We start from the raw sequence: 27,929 nt of genomic DNA, 5'->3' as shown, positions 1-27,929 counted from the left end.
TTTCTCTCTTCCCTTCACTCCCTCCCTCCCTTGTACTTTCTCTAAAAATCAATGAAAAAAATACCCTTGGGTGAGGATTAAGCAAGAAAAAAAAATGAGTTGTATTTATTTTTCTTAGTTATTTATAGGAATTAAGTATAAATTCTGGATGCTAATCTTTTATTAGTTATATGAATTGCAAACAATTATTCCTACTCTGTGGCATGGCATTTCATATTCCTATTGGTGTCTTTTTTTTAATTAAACGAATTTGAGATAATTGTAGATTCACATGGAGAGAGAAAAGAATAAAGCTTGATCCCTATCCTATACCATATACATAAATCAACTCAAAATTTATTAAAGACTTAAACATAAGACCTAAAGCTATAAAACTGCTAGAAAAAAGTATAGGGGGGTAAGGTCTTGGTAATGATTTTTGAATTTGACACCAAAAACAAAGGCAACAACAACAAAAATAAACAAGTAGGCCTATAGCAAACTAAAACTCTTCAGGCACAGCAAAGGAAAACACCAACAAAATGAAAAGGCAGCCTAAGGAATGAGATAAAATATGTACAAACCACATATCTGATAAAGGGATAATATACAAAATATATAAAAAATTCATACAACCCCATAGCAAAAAAATAAATATCCCAATTAAAAAATGGGCAAAGGACCTGAATAGACATTTTTTCAAAGACTACAAACTTATGGCCAACAGGGACATGAAAAGGTGCTCAACATCACTGATCACCAGGGAAACGCAAATCAAAACCACCATGAGCCATCACCTCACACCTGTTAGGATGGCTATCATCAAAAAGACAAGAAATAACAAATGCCAGCAAGGATGTGGTAAAAAAGAGAACCAATGTACACTATTGGTGGGAATGTAAACTGGTACAGCCACAATGGAAAAGAATAAGGTGGTTCCTCAAGAAATTAAAAATAGAATGACCATATGATCCAGCAATCCCATTTCTGAGTACTTATCCAAAGAAAACAAAGTCTTTATCTTGAGAGAGGTCTGTACCCAATGTTCATTGCAGCATTATGAATAATAGCCAAGGTGTGGATATAAAATGAGTGTCTGTTGATAGATATAGATAGATAGATAGATGATAGATAGATATTGATATATCTATATATATAAAAGCCTAATATGCAAAGTGTCCCCTCGGGAGTTTGACCCACCAGGAGTTTGGTTGCTCGCTATGACGTGCGCTGACCACCAGGGGGTGGCGCAGAATGAAGGAAGGCCCTGGCTGGCAGCTGGCAGCTGGCAACCGCTAGGGATCCCACCCGTGCACAAATTTTGTGCACTGGGCTTCTAGTGTATAATAATGGCATATTATTTGCATTTAATGAAGATCCTGCCATTTGTGACAACATGGCTGAACCTGGAGGGCATTATGCTACATGAAATAAGTAAGACAGAGAAACAAATAATGCATGGTACCACTTATATGTGGAATCTTAAAAAAGAAATCAAACTCATAGAAACAGAGAGTAGAAAAGTGGTTGCTCGGCAACAATTTCAAAACTACAACTAAAAGACAAAATGTCTATCACCCAGAACCACGGGAAAGCTGGCTGAGTGGAAGTTCTACAACTAGAAGGAAAGAGAAAAGAGCATTGAGACGTGCACAAGCGCTGAAAAGCTGAGGTACCGAGGCGCGCGCGCGTATCGGGCTGGCGACGGGCGTTGCTTTTTTCAAGCCTAAGGGAGCCAAGCCCCCGATTACTCTGAAATCCAGTTTCTGGGGAGACACAGGGGACCCAAACTCCTACGGGGAGAAGCTGGACTGTCTGCCATCAGGTCGGAAAGTAAGGGTGGTTTGCTTGCAGAGCTGCATGCAGGAATAATTGTTTACTGCACTGGGGCACAGGACATGGGGACGCGGTTGGAGATGCAGAGCCGGCTAATTGGCAGCCATCGCTGTTTGCCACACCCTAGCCTAGTGATGCCCTGAGACCCCGCCCCGCACAACCTACAAACCCACCCAAGCTCCAAGCAGTGGCTTTAGCATGTGAATGGCCTGCCCTATTGCAGCTTAACCTAACAAACTGCAGCTCTGGTCAGACAGCTCCAAAACCTCCAAACCCCAAACAAAGAGAAGAAAACTATAGTTCTCACTGTAGCTCCTGCTGGGTGGCCTCAGACAGTAGCTGACCTGCACCCCATTGGAGATCCAGAAGCCAGTGTACCTAGTGGTCAGTGTGAGACACTAGATTTCAACTCCTCACATCCATAAGTGACACATTCAAGAGGCAGACTCAGTGAGCACCAAAGCCCCACTGAAACAAGTCCTGCACCATAAGTGTGTCTCCAGCGCAGCAGTTCTTCCATTATAGACACAGCGGGTCCTCACAGCCAATTGGCCTGGAAGTCAATTCCTCCCAGTGTACCAAAAGCAATCAAGGCTTAACTACACCAAGACTTTGCACTCAGCCCACAAAGGGGTGTACCAAGAGCGTCAGCCTCAGGTGATTGGGGAGGCTGAGCTACTGGCCCCTATAGGTCACCTACCACACAAAGCCACTCCATCAACACAGGGAAGCAGCCAAAATGCGGAGACAAACATGTCACGAATGAAAGAAATGGAGGAAAGCAAACTACTGGACGACATAGAGTTCAGAACCACATTTATAAGGTTACTCAAGAATCTTCTAAAAACTGCCGAGAAACTTGATGAGTCCTCCGAGGAGCTTAGTGAGACCTTCAAGGACCTTAATGAGAATGCCAAAAAAATGGAAAAGGACCCATCAGAAATTAAGCATACACTGTCTAAAATAAAGAATATACAGAAACTCAACTGTAGATCAACATACCCCAAGAATCAAACCAAAGATCTGAAATATGAGGAAACAAAAAACACCCAACCAGAAAAACAAAAAGAAAAAAGAATCCAAAAATATGAAGATAGTGTAAGGCAGGGGTCCTCAAACTACAGCTCGTGGGCCACATGCGGCCCACCGAGTACATTTATCCAGCCCACCAGGTGCCGCTGCCTGTCCTGCTTAGCAGCCGACTCGTCCCGGGCCCGCAGAGCACATAGGAATTTGTTAATAGTTTTTTTTTTAAACTATAGTCTGGCCCTCCAACAGTCTGAGGGACAGTGAACTGGCCCCCTGTTTAAAAAGTTTGAGGACCCCTGGTGTAAGGTGCCCCTGGGACAACTTTAAGTATACCAACTTCTGAATTTTTGGGGTGCCAGAAGAAGAGAGAGAGCAAAATATTGAAAACCTATTAGAAGAAATAATGACAGAAAACTTTCCCTACCTGGTGAAAGAAATAGACTTACAAGTTCAGGAAGCGCACAGAACCCCATACAAGAGGAATGCAAAGAGGACCACACCAAGACACATCATCATTAAAATGCCAAGGGCAAAAGACAAAGAGAGAATCTTGAAAGCAGCAGAGAAAAACGGTTAGTTACTTATAAGGGAGTACCCATACGACTGTCAGCTGATTTCTCGGCAGAAACTATGCAGGCCAGAAGGGAGTGGCAAGAAATATTGAAACTGATGAACAGCAAGAACCTACAACCAAGATTACTCTACCCAGCAAAGCTCTCATTCAGAGTTGAAGGTCAGATAAAGAGCTTCACAGACAAGAAAAAGCTAAAGAAGTTCATCACCACCAAACCAGGATTACATGAAATGCTGAAGGGTATTCTTTAAGAAGAGGAAGAAGAAGAAAAAGGTAAAGATAAAAATTATGAACAACAAAATGACATCAAATACATACCTACCAACAAGTGAATCTAAAAATCAAGTGAATAAAAAATCTGAAAAACAGAATGGACTGGTGAATATAGTAGAATCAGGGACATAGAAAGGGAGTGGACTGACAATTCTCAGGGGGAAGGGGGCGTGAGGGGTTCGGGAAGAGATTGGACAAAAATCTTACACCTATGGATGAAGACAGTGGCGGGGGGTAAGGGAATGGGTTGTGGGGGGAAATCGGGTGGAGGGGAGCTATGGGGGGAAAAAAAGAGGAACACCTGTAATAATCTGAACAATAAAGATTTATTTTAAAAAAAGAAAAATTGTTATTAAATTAGAAATGAAAAAAAAAAAAAGAAAAGTGGTTGCTCGGGATATAAAGGGGTGGGGAAAATAGGTAAAAAGTTGGTAAAAGTATGCAAACCTTCAGCTACAAGATGAATAATGTCTGAGGATCACATGTGAAGCATGGCAACTATAGTTTATAGTTGAAACACTGTATTGTATAATTGAAATCTGCTAAGAGAGTAGAACTTAAATTTTCTCACTGAAAAAGGAAAAGTTTAACATGTGAGGTGATGGACATGTTAACTAACTAAATGGAGGACATCCTTTCACACTGGATACACATATCAAAACACCACAATGTACACTTAAAATATCTTACAATTTTGCCAATTAAGCTGTAAAAAAGCTTACTTTTTTTATAAAGGCACAAATAAATAATATTTAAATGAAAAAAGACAGATACTACAGATGCATGTAATATTTTTAAGTCATAGTATAGTAACTTTATATCAATATTTTTTAATGAAATGAAAATTTTCCTGGAAAGATATAAGTTGCAAAAATTAACTCATGAAAGGGAAAATTAAATAAAACAATTCCATTAGATAATTTTAATTGGCAGTCAAAAATATCTCCAAATTAAACACACACATGGACAGGTGCACACATGCATGCACATAAAATAAACCAGAGGAAAAAATGCTGCAGGCCTCAGATAGGCAAGATTTACTGACTTTAAAGGATAAGGTAATTCTTATTTTATGCTAGTCCATAGAAAGAGAAAAGAAGGAAATCTTACCAACTGATTTTATGAAGCTAGTATAACTTTGACACCAAAACTGGATGAGGACTGTGCAAAAAAAAATAGAGAGAGATCTGCCTGGCCACTGTGGCTCAGTGGTTGACCTATGAACCAGGAGGTCATGGTTCAATTCCCGTTCAGGGCACATGCCAGGGTTTTGGGCTCGATCCCCAGTGTGGGGCATGCAGGAAGCAGCCGATCAATGATTCTCTTTCATCATTGATGATTCTATCTCTCCCTTGCTCTCTGAAATCAATAAAAATATATTTTTAAAAATAGAGATCTCAGGAACATAGAGGCAAACATTTTAAATAAAAGTTAGCAGTATTTTAAAAATTCACCATGCTCAAGGAAGAATATTAGAAAAATCTAGTAATATAATTCATCATAGTAACAGATTTAAAAAGATAAACCCAGTGATGATCTCAATATATGCCAAATTGAAAAAAAAAAAGTAATTCAATATAATTCAACATTAATGATAAGGGGTGGCGGGGGGAATTCTGGGCAGAGTAGAAGGGAATATTCTGAACCTGATTATTGTTTTCAACCAAAACCCCAGAGCAAACAATATTCTCAGTAGAGAAACTTTAGAAGCATTCTATTTCTCCATTAAAAGTAGTTCAAGGATGACCACGACTGCCACCACTATTGAACACTGTCCTTGGGGCCCCAGCACATGCAATAAGACAAAGAATGGCTGGAGGGAGGGGTGCCAGTCAGGTATGCATGTGTCTGCAAATATCAGCAACCATAACTACTGGTGCTTAAAATAATCAGGTTCATTTTTCTCCCACGTAAGGAGTCAGGAAGGAGGCCGTATAGGGCTGGTGGTGCTTGATCAACAGAGTTGTTAAGGGCTCTCTTTCTGCTTTGAGGTCTTGAGCCTGTTAGAGTTCATCCTCACGTTTGCTACCTCTTGGCTCTAAGGGGTCTCTTGCAGATCTGGGCCTTACTGTACACACTGAAGGCAGAAAGAGGGGAAAATAGTGGATACCCCTGGATGGACCTCCCCTTACAATTCACTGGTCACATGGCCACTGTTAGCTACAGAAAGGCTAGAAATGTGAATGTCCAGGACAGGATTAAGGTTAGGATTTGGGACCTACTTACACTATATACTTACTAAGTATGATAAGTTATACTTGGTCTAAGCCATTCATGAAAATTCTGTCATTTGTTAGATATTAACCATATTTTATATCAGGGCATACTTTTAGTAAAATGTTATTTGTTTGTTGATCTAAAATTAATATTTAACTACGTGTTCTTTAAAAAGTTTTTTTGTTTGTTTTTTTTTGCTCAACAGCCAACTCTAGGTGCTGGGCATATTGTTACCCTGAAAAACTTGGGGTTCTAAAATCTGCAAGAAAGAAAGGGATGGCTACTTGACAGACACGTATCTCTAACAGCTACAGAAACATACAAGTTTGACCAGAAAGACTGGTTTTTTTCCTCCTGACACTAACACTGGCAAAATTTATCATAGACTTTTCCAGAAGGGAAATTGAGTAGCAGAAATGGAAATACCTTAGGGTACTGTTTTGCTGAAGATGCAGACACATTCTTCAATTGCATGTGTCCCATAAAACCCAAGGCTACCTGAAGTTATAATTTAGTGACAGGATTTCTTCAGGTGACTAAGAAAAACTTTAAGAATTTTGTAGAGATATTATTAACTGTGGATTACCCATGTGTAATTACAAATATTTTTAGATCTTTATCCTACCAAATTTTGTTAACATCTTACTTTTTAACTTATGCCCACTTGAAAATTTGTTAGCTGCTACTTAGTCTCAATAGGGGAACTTAAATTTCACTTGGCTGCAAGAACCTGAAAATTAAAAAGTGAACTGAGCCCTCGCAGGTTTTGCTCAGTGAATAGAGCATCAGGCCACAAATTGAAGTGTCTCGGATTCAATTCCTGGCCCCGATCACGGCAGCATGGGAGACAACTAATCAATGTGTCTCTCTCACATCGTAATTTCTCTTTCTCTGTCTCTCCCCGTCCCTTCCACTCTCTTTTTAAAATCAAAGGAAAAATCCTTGAGTGAAGATAAACAACAAAAAAACGTGAACTGAGACTGCAGATATTGGAATAACAAGCCTTATAAAAGGGTAACTCTCTGTATTCAAAGCAGTCTGGGTGTAGACTGGCTTTCAGAGGAGGGAAGGCCTAGTCCAAGTGGACCACAGGGCAGAAGAGCACAGAGGTCCAGGCTGAAACTTGTAGTCTTAAGATGGAGTCTTCACGCACTACAGCCAAGTGCCCAGACTCAGAGAAGGTGGTGGGCAGTCTCACAGTCAGGGAGGCTCACCAGAAGCCATGGAAACGAGGAAAGGGGTAAACTTGGGTTGTCCAATGCAACAAACAAATCACCTTTGCGGAGCTGATTTTTACTGATGAGAGTCTAGAATTGCTGCTAATTTTTAAGAGATGGCTGGGGATATTCCTTGCACCCCACTTGAGGCAATATGAGAGAACCAAGTTCTCAAGGTATGGGGTTCTGAATTGTACACTGATGTGCTGTATTTGATCAACAACTGTCAAGTCTTCCTAAGATTGTTGCTAAAAATTGACAGAAAAGGGGTGGACTAAGGAAGTGAGTTGAAGGAAGCCTCATTTATTTGACTCAACTATCTACGTAAATTATTTGTTCTTTTTCTTGAAAAGAGTAGTGTAAGGATTTTTCTTTCCTGAGACTATCAGACAGGCTGTTTGTAAAGGGCAGATGGGTTTTCTGCAGACAACAGGAGGGATATGATTTCTCTCCCAAGAATTGACTAGTATGTGGGCCTACATGCTACACGTGAACTAGATGCTATGGACTAGGTGTGTTCTCCAAAAGTTGTTGCTTCTAGATTTAATGAATTTCAAAACATAATATTTATTGTATTTTTCACTTGCATTATTTCCCCATGCCATTTAAATTCTCTAGAATCATTTTTTTAATGACTACACAATAGAATAGTCCATCATATGTAATTATAATAATTTACCTTTTAAATGAACTTGGCTATTTAAAGAAGTCTTACAGGGAAACATTTTAAAAAACAACTAGTACTCTCTAATTTGCCTGCTTTTAAAATGTGCCTTCTCACCTAGGCAGTTTGCAGAAGGCGAGCTGACCTTATACTCTAATGGAATTGCTATTATCCCATGCTTTTTGCTTTCCTTCTGAAGTCAATGATCACAAATGTTTCTTTGAATTGATATAGGAAAGGCTGACAGTGAACAGCAAATGGGTGATAGAACCATTCTACTTTTAAGGTGCAAACCCAATAGCATTAACCCGATGACTCGGCCTCTCTTTTTGAAACAGGTAACTTGGTACTATCTCCATCCATAGCCCCTTTGGCTGCAACTCAAAAATCAAAGCCGATTCCAAAAGCAGTGAAGACCTCTCCCAAGAAACAAAAAGCAAAGGTATTCATATTCCTAGCGAATGAAAGAAAATTGCTCTTCTTTATAATATTCTCAGTGAGATTTGTAGTAATCATATATGTTATAGAATTATACCTTTCACATAGAAATAAATACTATTTCAGTTATTTCTGGGGTGCATTTGATGTTTAAAAGCGGAGATTGTTATACAAGAAACTCTGCTGTGACATTATCAGTCATGTCAAATTACTGAGAGATTAACTAAACGATTGGGTCAACCTATACTGCTAGCTGGATGAGAGTCCTGGAGTCAGAACACAACAGCTATTGCTTTATATCCAAATTTGTGCTGCGTAGTGTATGTTATTGGGAGGTTTTGCTGTCTTTCACTGGTCTTTAAGCCAAGGATAAAAAAAAGCAAGTTCTCCAATTTTGCACGAATGCCGTAATGAGGAAAGAATTTTATATTCTCTGACACTGGACCTCACAGTACAACATATTCATCCTCATGGAGATTCTCTTGGCCTAAAGGTGCTGGGCTTTTGTAGCTTGCCTTCTTATGTTGATGACCTCAGACAGACCTGTGATAATTGAAACTTTTCACCATAGAAAGGAGACAGCTGGCAGTGTCTTTTTCTGGCCTTACCCGATGTGGTCATGTTTACAGCTGCTCCCATTATAAAAAAAAAGAAAAGAGAGAAATCAAAATGTCATAGAAAAAATTAATCCTACTGTGTCTGCATCGTAGACTGTTACCTGCTCTTCCCAGGCCTTCGTCTTTTAACGCCCAGATCCTCCTCAAGATGTTTTCACTGTATTTGCAGCACTGGTGGGCTGTTTCCTCTTAGATTTCCAAGCTGTTTATGTAGCAGCATGTCATGTGACACTCCAGTTGCTATGGCAAATATTTGTGTTTCATGAAAACTGTCAGTTAAAAAAAAAAAATCAATGTAAATGGCCAAATCCCAAGACAGACAGGCCCCCAGGCTAGCGTTTGGCCTGCACCATTATTGTTTCAGATTCAGCTGTTTAACAGGCTGTGCGAAGGCCACGGGCTAATGTGTGTAATGGGAACAAGCGGGGCACCTGTTTCGATTCTCACCGTGTTCTAGCTCCCAGGTCCCACCGTTTTGCAGATAACAGATCTACAGGTAATACAACGATGACTAGGTTTGAAGCGTTAAGCTGAAAGAATTAAAAGCTTAAACATTTTTTTTTTAAAGAATGACATTTTCTAAGTACTAATTAAGCCTGCCTCTAATTTCCTATCGACTTCACGAAGCATTTTCCCTCTTGCTAGAAGCAGTCATAGTTAAAGATTTCTTCCTGTGTCCCAGATTGGTACTTTTTAAACTGACTCTTCAGCAGTAAATGTAATTATTCATACACTCTGTGAAAAGTGCCCCAGCTTGGAAGTTAAAAGGCCAAGAGAGAGACCGTGATATGACTGGCCTCAAGATAGAGCCAGGACAGACCTGGGATCTGTGCCACACTGGGCAGTGCGGTGCCACACTGAGAAGCTCTTTCTTGTAAATATTGCTCCACTGGTCCCCCCAGAAGTGGGGCTTGGCATCGAGGTATAGTTGTTTTTGTAAATATTTACTTTGTCAGACTCTTTCTTCAAAGTAAACAGAGCCTTTGGCAGGCAGAGCATCATTGTCTGGGGTGGGAAAGGTCTTTCTAATTATTAGCTCCTGCCTGCATGGAAAAGGGAACAGGCTGGCCCAGCAGGGGAAACTGGGGCGTGGGGGAAGGGGAAGGGAGACTGTGCCTTCTATTTGTTTTGTAAAATTGCTGATGAGAGTCATTTTGATTTAAACTGAGTCTCATTATTCATTGTAGGGGAAAGGCAAAAGGTCAAGACCATCTATGGAGAGGAAGGTGGGTAATTTGTGTGACTAGTTGAAATTTGGGGTCTGTCACCTGATGTCCCTTCCTTTTGCTGCAGGGCAGAAATATGGGAGGCAAGTTTGACAGCTGGAGATGGTAACAAAAGTTCTTTGCTCTTCTTTTATAAAAAAAAATTACATCATGTTTTCAAGGGGGGAAAATGGTTCATTTAAAGTGGAAAAGAATTTTTTCCCCTTTGTTGGAACTGAATTACTTCTCAGGCTTCAGTCCAAAAATGCTATTTAGCATACTCAAAATTTGGTTGAATCACATAAGTCTTCAACCTCAATCTAAGATTTTCATCTTTTAAAGAAATAAAATGTAAAAATGAAATAAAATGTAAAAAAAACACCCAGTTTTCCCCCAGCGTGTGCATTCACACACACACACACACACACACACACACACACACACACTGCGTATATGATGTAATGGTAGTGGATTTAGAGCTAAACTAAAACAAATAAGGTAACAATTTGGAAAAATGAAATGGTCCCCACAATGCAGCAAGTGCATGCCAGCCAGGAACATTCCATGGGGCCATGCATGGGTAATAAAAATTCTGAACTTGAAGCAGCAAAGAGCTGGTTTCTCCTCTTACTAATAGAGGAACTTTCAGCAAGTCACTTAGATTCTCTGTGCCTCCCTTTCCTCCTCTGACAAATGGGAATAACACCTTCTTTTCCACAGGGTTGCTGTGAGGGTGTGAGGAGTTGATGTCACGTGTGGAAGTGCTTTGGGACTACAAAGCACTTGTTACCATAATTCATTGGTCTATTTTTAAGATCATCTTCCAGGTCTCCCTTTCATCTTAGCAGTAAGAATTTCAAAGGGAGCTTAGCCACCCCTTTCCAAGGAAAAATATCCCACTTTTTGGGTCTCATAATTCTGCAGAGCCGTGACTAAACACGGCCACATGTACAGTCCTAAACCTAGACAAATGGCTTCTAGATAAACCAATCAATGCAATTAAATCCTTCCTCTAGCTCCCCTTGCCTTCTTGCTGTGAGGACATTGTGAGCTTGCTTCTGCATTTAAAAATAGAGTGTGCTTTAGGAATACTAAGGTATTATTTATTTGGAATACTTACAACAGGTAACGTTGATTGAGCATGTTCTTAGAGCATGGCACCAAGCACCTGCCATACCCATACCCACACAGCTAGGAAGGAGCTACAGAGGACCCAGATGACAGAGGGAAGTTCCAGAGTTTGTGGCCTCTCCACATCCCAGGTTGTCAACTCTTCCCAGACAATTAGGGCACTGTTCCTAACGCTTTCCATGGGACATCTCATTTTCACAACATCTCTGTGCAGTAGGTACTGTTGTTACTCCATTTTACTGGGAGGACCTGGGCACAGAGAGGTGAAGGTCATCCAACTAGTAAGTGATAGAGACAGAACATAAAACTGGACTGTGTGGCTGACAGAGCAATTTTTAAAAATCTCAACCATTTTTTATGGAAATCTTTCTAAAAGATATTGTATCTCTGCCTTCCTACTGTAATTTAACATTTCCTCTATCTAATATTATGTATACATATAACCAATTTCTGGGGTTTTTAAAATTGGTTTCCTTCAATATCTGGACTGTGGTTGTCACTTATGCTATCGTATCTGCTTTTTTTGGCTCTGACTTTAACAGCCTTTTCTGCCTTCTAGATCAGTTAGCCAAATAACCAATGCTCAAGAAGTTGAATGATAAATCTGAGTCCGTCAGGCTCTGCACAAGGATCCAAGGAATCTATATATATAAAAGCCTAAGTGACTGAACAACTGAACAGCCGGTCACTATGACAGCGCACTGACCACCAGGGGGCAGACGTTCAATGCAGAAGCTGCCCCCTGGTGGTCAGTGCGCTCCCACAGCCAACCTCCTGTGGCCTCCCCCCATCTGGCTGGCCACAATTGGCCCCAATAGGGCTGGCCAGCCAACCTCCCACAGCTCCTCCCCCAGGTTGGCCAACCTCCCATGGCCCCTCCTCCTGCCAGCCAACCTCCTGCGGCCCTGATCTGCCCGATGGCTGGCCAGGCCGAAGGACCCCACCCGTTCACGAACTCGTGCACCAGGCCTCTAGTAAAATAATAAACTAAGTAGAGTTTGTAGAAATTTCAAGACATCTGAGGCCTTTATTTTCAGGAATCTAGTTTAAAGGTTTGAAGTTGATAAAATTGCCTCTCAGCAAACAAATCTTTTTATCATCTCAGGGCAGTCATGTTTACAACTATGTTAAGATCCACTTAATTTTAATTGATATTTTGATAATAAAATATATTTTATGGATAAAACAAGCAAGCAAATAAATATATTTAGTGGACATAAGGGTCTAGGTTAAATTCATGAGCATGTTTGCTTCTGGGAATGGGCTAAAAAGGAATATAGAAAAGACATCTATTGTACCTAAGGTGTTGTTTATTTTATTTAAATGCATATATAAATATATAAATAATTTAAATACATTTAAATTTAAGTTATAAATATAAACATATTAAATATACTATATTTTTAAATATTAAAAATGTATATGTTTTTGTCTTCTTTGCTTAAGATATATATATGTTATATATGATATATATTCTGTATTATCTAACATTAGAACCTCACAGTACACCCCCATTCATCTTGTGGAGATTCTTGTCATTAAAGGTACTGGACTCTGTAACATGGTTTCTTATATTTATGAGCCTTGGAAATATATATATGGAACAAAGATGACAAAAGATTAACATGTGTCCATGGTAGTTTTTAATATCTATCTCTATACTTTTCTGTATTTTCAAAATGTTTCAAATAAAAGAAGAAAAAACAAACAAAAGAAAATTATATTTCCTAAACCATACATCTGCTATAAAATTAATTTCCTTTAGTGTAGAAGGAATAGGTTTGAATGATTACATTTTAATGTCAAATTTAGGGTCTTGCTTCTCTTAGCCATTTTGTCATATTGTTGGTTCCTTTAGTATTTTCCAAACATATACCCTTAAACTCTTTTTAGAAAACTGTGATTATTTTATAGGTAAGTCAGCTGAATATTTTAATGAAGCAACATGTGTGACATTGAACATATCACCCCCGCCGCCCCGCCACATAGTCTCATTTCACCCGATCTCTGTAAGAAGGAGATTTGACCAAATCAGTGTTTTTTATTGTTGTTAAATATCCTTACCTGAGGATATTTTTCCATTTATTTTTAGAGAAAGTGGAAGGGAGGGGGAGAGACAGAGAGAGAAACATTGATGTGAGAGAGACACATCGATTGGTTGCCTCCCACACAGCCCCAACCAGGGCCAGGGATTGAGCCTTCAACTGAGGTACATGCCCTTGACTGGAATCGAAGCCGGAACCCTTCAGTCCACAGGCTGACGCTCTATCCACTGAGCCAAACTGGCCAGGGCCAGATCAGTGTTTTTAAGGAGCTTCCATATCCCCTACAAGGCTCCCTCCAACTCCCCACAGGGTAAGGAGAAAAGTGGAAGTTCCAACAGGTGGGCCCAGGCCCTTCACACCCACACCTGCTGTGTTAACTGTTTCACCTCCTTACCAGCAAGTTATGTTTTTGAACAAAGAGTGCCAGGCTTAAAAATATGTACTTTGAAAACCACCAGGTGATGCTAGCAGCATTTTGGCTTTAATATGCCCAACCCAGTGGAGGAATAAGCCTGCTTGCTGAATGTGTAGAGTGCCTCTCCAGGTGGATTTGTGGTTCTAGAAGAACCTAGTCTCCTTTCTTGTCTTGTCTTAAAGAGTTCAAGATCGTGAGGTCGGACTTCGACAAGAACTAGAGTTCTTCAACCTGGAGACAAAAGATGAGATTTTTTTTTTAAATCCAAGGCGATTTTTTTCTCTTTTAGACTTACTTTCCCTCAAGAAACCTCATTTAATTTATCATCTTAAAGTAAGAAGAGGGGGAAAAAATCTGAAAACAAAAGAAAATCTTTTAAAAGCAATTTTCCATTTTCTCTAATTTATTAGAAATTGCCACCTTCACCTGTGGATTTTTGACATGAATCTTTTGAATTAAAAGTATAGTTTTATTTGCAAAAAAATTTCTTGCATGAAGGAATTGACAAGAAAAAAATTCATAATATTGGTTTTATTTCCCTTCATGGCATCTCTAACTACACATTCTTATTACATGTAATTAATAATTTTACTTATTGACACCAGAAAAAGATTAAATCATCAGTAAGCCACAAAATAAAATCTTTTCATTTTTAATTTATATTTTTCATTTATCAAATTATGGCCTGATTACTCATAGAAAATTTTTAAAGTTCAGAAAGGAGAAAAGAATGCCAAAATATGCAAGAAAAATTTTCCATCATGCCACATTATTTAAGAATTGGCATGTCCCTTGGTTGGTATTATACTATATAATCAACTGTGATTTTACTCTTTTCCCCTAACAATTTATCAAAGCCTTTACATATATGATTTAAAACTTCATAAAATATTTTAATGACCGTGTAATAATCTGTCTTAAAGATATAACATAATTTTCTTAGTCAATAGCCTATTGTTGGACATTAAATTATCAATGTCAAATTATTATTATTAATAAATAATGACATTATTTCCAGTTTTTCTCTTTTGTAAATAAAACTGCCATGAATATCTTTCATATTTGTACATAAACATTTGTATTTAGGCTACATCTTAGCAGTAGAACTCCTTGGTCAAAGGGTATGGACATTTTCAGATCCAAGTGATCAGTTTCTATTAGTGCGGCAGAACTCAAGCTATGAGTTTGCAAATAGCTTGTATGATCAATAAAGAGTGTTATGCTATAGACCCAGCCCAAGTGGCTATGAGCTTAAATTTTAGTATTCACTCATTCATTCATTCATTCATCCGTTCAACTAATATTTATTGAGCTTTTACCATACACGGGGCAGTGTACTAGGTTCTGGGAATACAGTGGTGAAGAAAATCAAGCCAGATCTTTGCCCTGAGGGAATTATATTCTAGTGAGGGAGGCAGAAAATAAACAGGTATCTATATATATAAACTCTAATATTCAAATAGACCGAACGGTGGAACAGCCGAACAACTGAACAACTGGTCACTGTGATGTGCACTAACCACCAGAGGGTGTGCGCGGGACATGGCGGGCATTGCCATGGTGGGATAGTGAAGCAGATGAGTGGGGCAGGGTGCGGTTGGTGTCATCAGGGCGAGCCTCTGGTGGTGACTGAAAATTCTTTGCTCCTGCGCACCACGGTCCCACCTGGCGCTCGCACCCACTACCGGTGCCAGAGCTGCTTGCACCCACTGCTGGCGCCCGGCGCCCAGCGCCTGGCACTGGCCCCGATCGCTCGGCACCATCAGTGGGTGTGAGTGGAGGCTGCTGGTCCCGATCGCCCCTCAGGGCTTCTCCACTTCCCCCTGCTCCTGAGGGACAATTAGGGCCACCGCTCGCACCCACTGACAATGCCAGCCCCGCTCATACCCGCTGCTGGCACCAGCCCCAATGGCTCCACGCTGTCAGAGGGCGCTAGCGGGGCCAGTGCCATCAGCATGTGGGAGTGGTGGCTGCGGGAATGGGGTTGTCAGCAGACAGGGAACCGGGGGCCTTGGTGGCAGGGGCTGTGAGGGGGTGCGGAGGATGGGCTGAGACCCGCTCCAGTGCCCACAGCAGCCTCGCAGGTCTCAGCCCATCCTCTGCACCCTCACCTGGCCCCTGAACCCACAGTTCTTTTCAAGGTGCACAAATTAGTGTACTGGGCCCCTAGTTTACTATAATGTCAGGTAGTGACAAATGATATGAATTAAAATAAAGCAGAATACACATGTACATCTCTAGGGTGTGAAAAGGTGGGGTATTATAAGAATTCTGCAAGTGTTCTTTAGTGATCTGTGATCAACACAATTTTCTTCAGGATAACTGTAATGTAAAGTTTTACTTTATACTGATAATAGAGGTCCTTTTCAAAGCTTCCTCTTTTTCCTTTACCTATTGAGAAAGTGATGATGTGACTTACCTTGGGAAACTAAGAATCCAGACTGCTTTTGAGGTCCATCCTGGCCAGTTCCTGGCACTTCTCCCAGCAGTTCCATCCATCAATCATAATTGTCACCAAGTGGTCCTTAACTATGTCACATTCTTTCAGAGAATATTAGAAGGGTAGCAGAAAAGATGTAGTCAATGCAGCAGTAAAATGAAATGTTTCTCTAGAAAAGGAAATTTCACATTTGACTGAAAAATATATTCTATTTTTAAAAATCTTTCTGATTTTCTTCTGTTTGATCTTCGGCCAGAATTGGATCCATTGAGTGTTTTTGTTCTATAAGAATGCATTAGGGGTGAGAATTTTTCTCCTCAGGAAGTGTTTCAGGAAGACTCATATGAATAAAAATACCCTTCAAAGCAATAGCATAAATTATCACTAAAAAAAATGCTGCTGGTATGAGTGGCCTGTATACTCAATTCTCTTCCTTTATATGTCTCCATTCAGTGAGCTCTCCATTTTTGCCTTTTATTCTCTTTACTAGAGGCCTGGTGCATGAAATTCATGCATGGGTAGGGTCCCTAGACCTGGCTGGTGATCAGGGCCGATGGGGGCTTTCGGGCTGCCAGCCGGGGCCTCCCTTCATTCCTTCATTCCACGCCTCCCCCTGGTGGTCAGCACACATCATAGCAAGCGATTGAACTCCCAGTCTCCCCGTCGAACTCCCAAGGGAACACTTTGCATGTTTGCCTTTTATATATACAGATAAAGGTTAAGGACTCTGACTCTCACTTTTAATGGGCACTTAAAGCTGATGCAATGTCTAGGTCAGCCATGGGCAAACTACGGCCCGCGGGCTGGATCCGGCCTGTTCGGCTGTTCTATCCGGCCCGCGGAGCCGAAAGAGTGGAGGGTTCTCTTACTCTCCCCTCCGCTCCTTTACTTTGAATTTATATTAGTTCACACAAACACTCCATCCATGCTTTTGTTCCGGCCCTCCGGTCCAGTTTAAGAACCCATTGTGGCCCTCGAGTAAAAAAGTTTGCCCACCCCTGGTCTAGGTCCTGTGGACTAAGGATTGTTTTGTTGATTTGTAGACCCTAAAATTCTGGAATATAACTCTTTAGGGTTCTCTCCCCATGCTCATCTTTACAGCTTTTCCTTTATTGTGGTTTGTTAGTTGCTAGAAAGACCTTCCTATCTAAAAAGTAGAAAGAGAAAAATATCCCTGGCTCTTTTTATGGTACATGAAGGGATGCTGTCTTTGATTAGATAGCTTGACTAGCACCAGGAGTTTATTAATCAGCAAATACTCCTGGAGGGGTGACATGTTAAGTCAGAAGGACATAGGGACATAGGGTGTCAAAATTAGAAGCACCCTAATGGAAACTGAAACTCCCCTAGGAGAAGTGACTTCCCCTAGGAGAGGTGTGACAGACTAGGTCCCAGGTCTTCTCACTTCAAATCCATCACTTTTCTACCACACCATGGTTCATGAGCATGTTCATAGTTGATAGGGTTAGTTTAACAGATTGCTTTCCAAATAAGAAAGGAACAACAGGTCAAGCCCAGGTTGACTCTGATGTAGGAGATGGGAAAGGAAGGCTGAACAAGGAGAGCACAGCTTGGTAAGGGGCCATATGGGAAGTTCTGGACAATTAGGGCTTTGGGCATTGATGGTATGGGGGGGAAGGAATGACAGCTAGCTCTGTGATCTTGGGCAAGTTACTTAATCTCTCCGAGCCTCAGTTTCCTTATCTATAACCGTGTAGACTGAGATGAGACGTTGTGAAAGGTTCTTCACACTTATTATGATCATCACAGCAACTCTATAGGAACCTCTTATTTTTACAAATGAGAAGCATTTAGGTTCAAAGAGGATGTTGTCTTAGTCAGCTCAGGCTGCCATAACAAAATACCATAGACTGAGTAGCCTGAACAAAACCACTTACTTCTCACGGTTCTGGAGGCTGCTTCTGGTGAGAGCTCTCTTCCTGGTTTGTAAATGGCTGCTTTCTTGCTAGAGAGAGATAATCTCTCTTTTGTCTCTTCTTATAAGGACACTAATCTTATCATGAAGCCTCCATCCTTAAGACCTAATTACCTCTCAAAGGCCCCACTTTTGAATACCATCACACTGAGGACTGGGGCTTCAACATATGGATTTTGTGGGGACACAAACATTCAGCCTGTGGAAGATTGCAATTTGCCCAAGCATACGTAACATATAGTGAGAGAGCTGGACTTGATTCCAGGTTAGTAAGACTTCAGATTAGTAAGGCTTATTTCCCTGGGAGTAAAAGGCGAGGCCAATGACCTTCAAGATCCCTCACTCTTTCAAATTCAGGACTCTGATTATGCTGAGTCCTTGAATCCTGTTTATTCAGCTAATCTCTCTAAATATTATACATATCATTCTAACATTTTAGCAAGCTGAGATCTTGACATCTGTTCTGTACAAAACTTAACACATTGTGGACCCTCAACAAATATTAAAGAGCAGGCCTGACAGATGGTGTCCCTCGTCTTCAGAGAAGAATGAAGACTCATCTCCAAGGATCACTCCACTCCCACTCTGAGCTAGGCTCTCACTTAGACCTGCGATGTTGGGAGGAACTCTTCTCTTACACACAATGGAACTGCCTAGGCCATTTACTAATGGATATGTTTCATGTTTGAGTAAGTGAACATGGGCTTATAGATCCAAAAGTAATTTAGTCTACCCTTCTAGGCAAATCATTCTCTAAAGATATTATCCATGTTGGATTGTCCCAAGTACTTGACCACCTTCCACCAAGAGATCTTGGTTATATCTAATTTAGAGATCCCTGACTCCAGTTTAATATTACATCCACATGCTGTCCACATGTATGAAAAGAACATTTTTCATAAAAACATTCAGCTTAGAAATACATGCCCTTTTCTTCTGGAATTTTTCTTCGTGGCACTTATTTCTAAATTTTAGATCATATTGGGCCTGCCTTTTTGGCTTCACATCTGACATATGTAGTCATCATCCTGCTTCCTGCTCTTTGTTTTAGAGTTAGAATTTTCCCTAAACAACTGCTCCAGAAACTCTCAAAGTTACCTCACTAGTGATTACACTTTGCAAATGAAGAAGAGCATTTCCCAGCTAGTTGACTCAGCAGGATGCTAATAATTAGGTCATGGCTACAGGTTTGGGCTCTGTGTGGACCAGAGAGCTATCCCCACTAGAAGGAAACAATGTGGCTATTGAGTCAGTGACGTTACATTGGGAGTACTGCACAACTTAAACCAAAAAGAAGGGAGGGGAGGAGGGTGCAAGGAAGGAGAGGAAAAGAAAGAGAGAGAAGGAAAGGGAAGGAAGGAAGGAAGGAAGGAAGGAAGGAAGGAAGGAGGGAGGGAAGGAAGGAGGGAAGGAAGGAGGGAAGGAAGGAAGGAGGGAAGGAAGGAGGGAAGGAAGGAAGGAGGGAAGGAAGGAAGGAAGGAAGGAAGGGTAGACAAGTTCATGAGATGAGTGGTAAAGGAAGAATAGCAGAAGGAACCAAAACTTGAAGCATGGCCTGACCTTTAATCAGGGCTCTTATTCCTAGCAGGCTGTGAAACAGCTTTGTCTCTACCTGCTCAATGGGTCTCACAATGCTGATGCACTGTTTTAATTTGGGAAGTCTTTCTCTTGAGAGACATGTCTTTTCTTGCTCTAAGTCTAAAGTGTTCCCAAGTGTGGCATTCTCTGTGACAGATGTACTACAGTTATGCTTTAGCTGACTCCAAACCCATAGCTTCCCCGTGCCTGAGTGGTCTATTTGATGTCCAAGAGTGTGTTTCCTTTAAGAGCAGGTCTTTACTAGACTATCATCCAAGAAGGTAGGGAGGTGTAATCCCTTTGTTCTCAGAGAACCATTGTTAAAGTCTATAACCTCACTCTCACCCCACAGCTATCCTATATAATAAAAGGCTAATATGCAAATAGACCAAATGGCGGTACAACCGAACCATCGGTTGCTATGATGTGTGCTGACCATCAGGGGGCATGCACGGAACATGGCAGGCATCGGCCATGGCGGGATGGTGGAGCAGGTGAGCAGGGGTGCCAGACCAAGGCGGGGCACCAGTCGCTGTCATTGGGGCGAGCCTCTGGTGGTTACTGAAAATTCTTTGCTCCTGCATGGCGTGGTCCTGCCTGGCGCTCACACCTGTTGCTGGCATTGGTGCTGGCCCTGCTCACACCCGCTGCAGGCACTGGAACTGCAGCTTGCACCCACTGCTTACACCCGCTGCCAGCACCCAGCACCAGTCCTGATTATTCGGCACCATCAGTGGGTGCGAGTGGTGGCTGCCAGCCCTGATCACCCCTCAGGGCTTCTCAACCTCCCCCTGCTCCTGAGGGGTGATCGGGGCAGCAGCTGCCGCTCTCACCCACTAACGGCGCCAAGCAATTGGGACCGGCACTGGGTGCTGGCAGTGGGTGCAAGCAGCGGCTCCAGCACTGGCTGTGGGTGTGAGCAGGGCTGGCGTTGGCAGTGGGTGCGAGTGGGGCTGGTGCCATCAGTGCATGGGAGCAGCAGCAGCGGGAGCGGGGCTGCTGGCAGAGAGGGGACAGGCGGCCACAACAAGAGGGGTCGGGTGGGGGCTCAGAGGATGGGCCGAGACCCACCCCTGTGCCCACCACAGCCTCGTGGCCCACAGTTCCTTTCAATGTACATGAATTCATGCACTAGGCTCCTAGTTCCTTTTTTAATTATTAAATACATTTTATTGATTTTTTACAGAGAGGAAGGGAGAGGGATAGAGAGTTAGAAACATCGATGAGAGAGAAACATCAATCAGCTGTCTCTTGCTCACCTCCTACTGGGGATGTGCCCGCAACCAAGGTACATGCCCTTGACCGGAATCGAACCTGGGACCTTTCAGTCCCCAGTCCGATGCTCTATCCACTGAGCCAAACTGGTTAGGGCCCTAGTTCTTTATAAAGGTCAGAAAAGCATTTGCTGATGTAGGTAGATGCCTTATACCTACCCCAGGGAAAGGTACTGTCCCAGAGAGACTTGAGAGTCCTCTCCTTTCATAAACTGCTCCCCATGTTGCTCCATTTTTCAAGGATGGTCCCAATTTTATACAACTCTCTGTAAAAATAAGGAATTTCAAAATATTTTTAACATTTCCAAGGAGACCAGATTCTCTGGCAGATCTCCTGTCCATAGCTGCACTTCTTATGGGAGTCTCAGGGTCTCATTGACAGAATCAAACATGGGACTGGCAGGACCAGCCAGCTCCATACATGTCCATCTGTGATTATTTTGCGTGTCTGTTTCTCACTGACGAAGCACTGTCATTCTTCTCTGAATTCATCATCAGAACCCATTTGTAAAGGAAGGCAGAAATGTAGCCATGGGTCATTTCTGTGGGATCATGTCCCACTTTTCTTCCAGGAGTGTCAACTCCTCCTGCCAGCACTGATGGCTGCTACGGGAGGCTTACTTCTCTCTCTCTTGACCATCCCAAAAGAAGGAATTTATTTCCATTTACCAAACAGTTTGCATTCTTGGCACCTTGATTAGAACAGAAAGGGTTAGTGTCTTGGCAAGAAGGCTTTTTACCATCACTATTATGCCTATAACCAGTGACCCCGTGCACGGATTCATGCACATTGAAAGGAAATTAATTAGAAGGTGGCCAGCAGGGCAGGACTGGGTGAGATGGGCCAGACACACCCTGGAGCCAACCTCCTGTGGTCCCTCCCTGGCATCAGCGGAGTGATCAGGGTCCCTCTGCCTGGCCTGTGGGGATCAGGTCAAAACCGGTTCTCCGACATCCCCCAGGGGTCCCAGAGCGCGAGAGGGCACTCTGCAAAGTTGCTGTCATACAGGGTGTGGAACACAAACGCAAGTATGCAGTAAACCAGATTCAGGGCCGATAGTGCCCCAGCAACAACATAACCCACTGCCAAAGGTGGAATCACACGGCCCCGAGAGGAATCGAGCTCTCTCCTCTCTGGTTTCATGGTGTGTCATCTGAGAACCGCTGCTGCCAAGTCACTGCAGCTCAGCAGCTCCTGCATTGACCATCTGCCCCCTGGTGGTTAGTGCGCATCATAGCAACCAGTTGGACTGTCGGAGACTTAGCATATTTGCCTTTTATATATATAGATAACTCTTAAATTAATAGCATAAAAAAGCTCATTGCTATTTAAAGTCAACTTCAAAAGTTCAAGGAAATTTCCTCTTTTGAGCTTAACACTTGCTTTTCAGTATTTTTATACTTGAGATTATAGTAATTAATTCCATTGCCTAGACCAGGGGTGGGCAAACTTTTTGACTCGAGGGCCACAATGGGTTCTTAAACTGGACCGGAGGGCCGGAACAAAAGCATGGATGGAGTGTTTGTGTGAACTAATATAAATTCAAAGTAAAGGAGCGGAGGGGAGAGCAAGAGAACCCTCCGCTCTTTCGGCTCCGTGGGCCGGATAGAACAGCCGGATCCAGCCTGCGGGCCGTAGTTTGCCCACGGCTGGCCTAGAACCTAAGAAAAGAAAAAGAATGTGAAGTTGTTTTTTTAATTTCCTGTTTGCTTATTATGCTTTTTAAAAAAGAATGTTTTTATCCCTAGCCCCTTTGGCTCAGAGGATAGAGCATTGGCCTGTGGACTGAAGGGTTCTGGGCTCAATTCTGGTCAAGGGCACATGTGTGGGTTGCAGGCTCGATCCCCAGTAGGGGCCTGTAGGAGGCAGCCAATCAATGATTCTCTCTCATCATTGATGTTTTTCTCTATCTCTCCCTTCTCTTCCTCTCTGAAATCAGTAAAAATATATAAAAAATAAATAAAAAGAATCTTTATTGTTGAAAGTATTACATATGTCCTCCTTTCCCCAACTGACTCCTTCCAGCCCACCCACTTCCCCCACCCTAGGCCTTTACCACCCTATTGTCTGTGTCGATGGGTGATGCATATATGCATACAAGTTCTTTGGTTGATCTCTTCCCATCCACTCACCCACCCCACCTTACCTCTGAGATTCCACAGTCTGTCCCATGCTTCCATGTCTCTGGATCTATTTTGTTCATCAGTTTATTTTGTTAGATTCCACATATGAGTGAGACAATATACTTGTTTTTCTCTGACTGGCTTATTTCACTTAGCATTTTTTATAAAAAATGGGTGTTGACTTTTGTCCAATGCTTTTTCTGCATCTATTGATATAATCATGTGGTTTTTGTCTTTCAATTTATTTGTAATGTATCACATTTATTGATTTTTCAAATATGATTCTAGCCTTGCATCCCTGGAATAAATCCCACTTGGTCGTGGTGTATGATCTTTTTATTATATTGCAGGATCCAATTTGATAATATTTTGTTGAGGATTTTAGTATCTATATTCATCAGGGATATTGACCCGTAATTCTTTTTCTTTGTAGTGTCTTTATCTGGTTTTGGAACTAGGATAATGCTGACCTCATAAAAAGAGCTTGGACGTGTCCCTTTCTCTTGGATTTTTTGGAATAGTTTAAAGAGGATAGATGTTAAATTCTTCTTTGAATGTTTGGTAAAACTCCCCTGTGAAGCTGTCTAGACCAGGGCTTTTGTTAGCTGGGATTTTTTTTTTTTAATTAGTACTGCTTCAATTTCATTAGTTATTGGCCTCTTCAGGTTTTCTGATTCTTCCTGATTGAGTTTTGGAAGATAGTATTTTTCTAGGAATTCATCCATTTCATCCACATTGTCCAGCTTATTGGCATATAGTTGTTCATCGTATTTCTTACAATCCTTTGTATTTCTGTGATGTCAGTTTTACTTCACCACTTTCATTTCTGATTTTATTAGGGTGCTTATATGTTCACCAGGGTTAGATCCCTTGTTCAATCAATCCCTTTAGTATTATGTAGTGACTTTTATTGTTTCTTGTGATGGCCTTAATTTTGAAGTCTATTTTGTCAGATATGAGTATTGCTGCCCCAGCTTTTCTTTGTTTCAATTTGCATGAAAAATCTTTTTCATCCCTTCACTCTTATCCTGTGTGAGTCTTTTGTTCTGAGGTAGGTCTCTTGTAAACAGCATATATTTGGGTCACGTTTTCATATCCATTCAGCTACCCTATGTCTTACACTTAAGGTTATTATTGATAGGTACTTATTATTGCCATTTTAATTCTTTATGCCTATGTTTCTCTCTATATATGTATATTTCTTATTATTACAGAAGTTCCTTTAGATTTCTTGTAGTACTGGTTTGGTGGTGATGAATTTCTTTAGCTTTTTTTTTTTTAATCTGGGAAGCTCTTTATTTCACCATCTATTTTGAATGATAGCCTTGCTGGATATAGTAATCTTGGTTTTAGATCCTTGTTTTTCATTACCTGGAATACTTCAGGCCATTCCCTTCTGGCCTGCAAAATTTCTGATGAGAAATCAGCTGACAGCCTTATGGGAGCTTCTTTGTAGGTAATATATTGCTTTTCTCTTGCTGCCTTTAAGATTCTTTGTCTTTAATTTTTGGCATTTTAATTATTATGTGTCTGGGTGTGGGCCTGTTTAGGTTCTTTTTGCTTGGGACTCTCTGTGCTTCCTGAATTTGTGTGACTTTTTCCTTCACCAGGTTAGGAAAGCTTTCTGCCATTATTTCTTCAAACTGGTTCTCTATCTCTTGCTCACTTTCTTCACCTTCTGGTACTCCTATAAAGCAAATATTGTTACACTTCATGTTGTTCCACAGCTCTCTTAAGCTGTCCTCCTGTTTTTTTAATTTTTTTCTTTTTGGTTCTCTGATTGAGTGTTGTTGTTTTTTTCTACCCTGTTTCTAATTCACTGATCCAATCCTCATCTTCCCCTAATCGTCTGTGTATTCCTTCCAATGTGTTCTTTATTAGTACTATGTCATTCTTTATTTCATAGTTACTATGTCTTTTCTCATGCATCCTTTCCATCATTATTCTGAACTCTATATCTAATAAATTTATTATCTCCATTTCATTTATTTCTTCTGGAGAATTCTATTGTTCTTCCATTTGGAGCTTTTTTTATCTCCCCATTTTGGCTGCCTGTTTGGGTTTGTGTCTATGTATTAGGAAGATCTGCTATGACTCTCAATCTCTAATGCAGGACAATGTCAGATGCTGTTTGAGACCCTGTTTGGAGCTATTAGTAATCCACCATTTTGGAATCCTCCTTATTGTATTTTATTGTGACTATATTGCTTGGCTTGCTTTTCTCTTTGATAGCTTTCTGCCTTGAATTTGTTAGTATCAGTTGACATTTTAAAAATAAAAATAGATTATGAATAGTCTCTAACATAGTAATATTCAACACAGAACTGGCATAATAGTTACTGATACATTAACTGGGTCCTTTTTTTTTTTGAGTTCTTCAAAATGCAGAGAGCAGCAATTTGGTAAAGATGGGTTTATACATCTGAAAATATTGACATATTGAGGACAGTCTGTTCCTTAAATCCCTAAGCAAGAAGCAGTCAGCACAGTGAGTTGATACCTGGCTTATCGCAAAGAAGGCAGGGCCTGAAACATCTATATGCCCTCACCCCCTAGGCCATTAGGAACATTTGGACAGTAGGTAGAGTGTCTATTTTTTTTTTCAGTGCAACAAGTTTCAGTAATGAAATGCAATGGTTTCACAGTGAATGTGGACATGACAAAATTTTCTTTTCTTTATTTTTCTTTATTGATTAATGTATTATATATGTGTCCTTATCCCCCCATTCCCCCCCAACCTCCTTGCTCATGCCCTCACCCCCCTGTTGTCTGTGTCCATTGTTTATGCTTATATGCATGCATACACGACCTTTGGTTGACCTCTCCCCCTTTCCCCCACCCTACCCTGCCTTCTCTCTGAGGTTCGACGGTCTGATTGATGCTTCTCTGTCTCTGGATCTGTTTTTATTCATCAGTTTATATTGTTCATTATATTCCACAAATGAGTGAGATCATGTGATATTTATCTTTCTCTGACTGACTTATTTCGCTTAACATAATGCTCTCCAGGTCTATCCATGCTGTTGCAAATGGTAGGAGTTCCTTCCTTTTTACAGCAGCATAGTATTCCATTGTGTAGATGTACCACAGTTTTCTGCTGATGGGCACTTAGGCTGTTTCCAAATCTTAACCATTGTAAATTGTGCTGCTATGAACATAGGGTTGCATATATCCTTTCTGATTTGTGTTTCTAGTTTCTTGGGATATATTCCTAGAAGTGGGATTACTGGGTCAAATGGGAGTTCCATTTTTAGTTTTTGAGGAAACGCCGTACTGTTCTCCACAGTGGCTGCACCAGTCAGCATTCCCACCAGCAGTGCACAAGGGTTTCTTTTTCTCTGCATCCTCATCAGCACTTGTCATTTGTTGATGTGTTGATGATAGTTAGTTATTCTGACAGGTGTGAGATGATACCTCGTTGTCGTTTTGATTTGTACCTCTCACATGATTAGTAACTTTGAGCATGTTTTTATATGTCTCATGGTCTTCTGTATGTCCTCTTTCAAAAAGTATCTATGTATTTAGGTCCGTTGACCATTTTATGATTGGATTGTTTATCTTCATTTTGTTAAGTTGTATGAGGTCCCTGTAAATGTTGGAGATTAAACCCTTATCAGAGATAACATTGGCAAATATGTTCTCCCATGCAGTGGGCTTTCTTGTTGTTTTGTTGATGGTTTCTTTTGCTGTGCAGAAGCTTTTTATTTTGACATAGTCCCATTTGTTTATTTTCTCTTTAGTTTCCATTGCCCTAGGAGCTGAATCAGTGAAGATTTTGCTTTGGCATATGTCTTAGATGTTGCTGCCTGTGGATTCCTCTAAGATTTTTATGGTTTCCCATCTTACGTTTAAGTCCTTTATCCATTTTGAGTTTATTTTTGTGTATGGTGTAAGTTGTTCGTCTAGTTTCATTTTTTTTGCATGTATCTGTCCAATTTTTCCAACACCATTTATTGAAGAGAATATCTTGACTACATTGTATGCTCTTGCCTCCTTTGTCAAATATTAATTGAGCATAGTGGTTTGGGTTGATTTCTGGGTCTCTATCCTATTCCATTGGTCTATATGTCTGTTCTTGTGCCAGTACCAGGCAGTTTTGAGAACAGTGGCTTTGTAATAGAGCTTGATATCTGGTATTGAGATCCTTCCTACTTTGTTCTTCTTTCTCAGGATTGTTGCAGCTATTCGAGGTCTTTTTTTATTCCAGGTGAATTTTTGGAGAGTTCATTCTAGGTCTGTGAAATATGCCATTGGTATTTTAATGGGGAATGCATTGAATCTATAGATTGCTTTGGGTAGTATGGACATTTAATGATGTTGATTCTACCAATCCATGAATACGGTATGTTCTTCCATCTGTTTATGTCTTCCTCTATCTCTTTTTTCAGTGTCCTGCAGTTTTCTGAGTACAGGTCTTTCACCTCCTTAGTTAAATTTATTCCTAGGTATCTTAATTTTTTTGGTGCAGTGGTAAATGGGATTGTTTTTTTAATCTCTCTTTCTGTAAGTTCACTATTGGTGTATAGAAATGCCATAGATTTCTGGGTGTTAACTTTGTATCCTGCTACATTGCTGAATTCATTTATTAATGTGTGTAACATATATTGCTGTTGTAATCCAAACCATTTCTGATTTTATTTTTAAATAGCATTTACTCAGCTTTTTTTCATACAGAAAAGTATAAAGAAGAAAAAACTGCCCACCATCCCATTCTTAGAGAACCCATCTCAACATTTAAAAACAAAAGTGGTATTTTTCATGACTTAAAATTCAATCAGTATAGATAGGAACAAAATGAAGCAAATGCTTCCTTGGTTTTATTTGTTAGGCCATTTCACTTCTACCTAAGGATAGCTCCAGATATGTCCCTAAGAAGACACCAGATTTAAGAATAAAAGAACATATGTCAAGAGGAACCTAGAAAGTGGCAATGGTGA

At 40.8% G+C, this 27,929-nt stretch overlaps 1 protein-coding gene across 1 annotated transcript in view; it reads left to right on the top strand.

Annotated features, from left to right (window-relative positions):
• The window catches only part of IQCH (IQ motif containing H), a gene marked incomplete at both ends in the record, with an annotated part of 220,231 nt that overhangs the window by 82,259 nt on the left and 110,043 nt on the right, over nucleotides 1-27,929 (top strand). Inside the window, 3 exon segments of the mRNA XM_080640562.1 lie at nucleotides 21,367-21,465; nucleotides 21,469-21,501; nucleotides 21,505-21,519. Of these exon segments, the coding sequence (XP_080496688.1) occupies nucleotides 21,367-21,465; nucleotides 21,469-21,501; nucleotides 21,505-21,519 (147 nt within the window).

This window comes from Plecotus auritus (genome assembly GCF_963455305.1).
Source record: "Plecotus auritus genome assembly, chromosome: 1".
NCBI classification, from domain to species: Eukaryota; Metazoa; Chordata; class Mammalia; order Chiroptera; family Vespertilionidae; genus Plecotus; species Plecotus auritus.
This window is presented reverse-complemented; position numbering and strand designations above follow the sequence as displayed.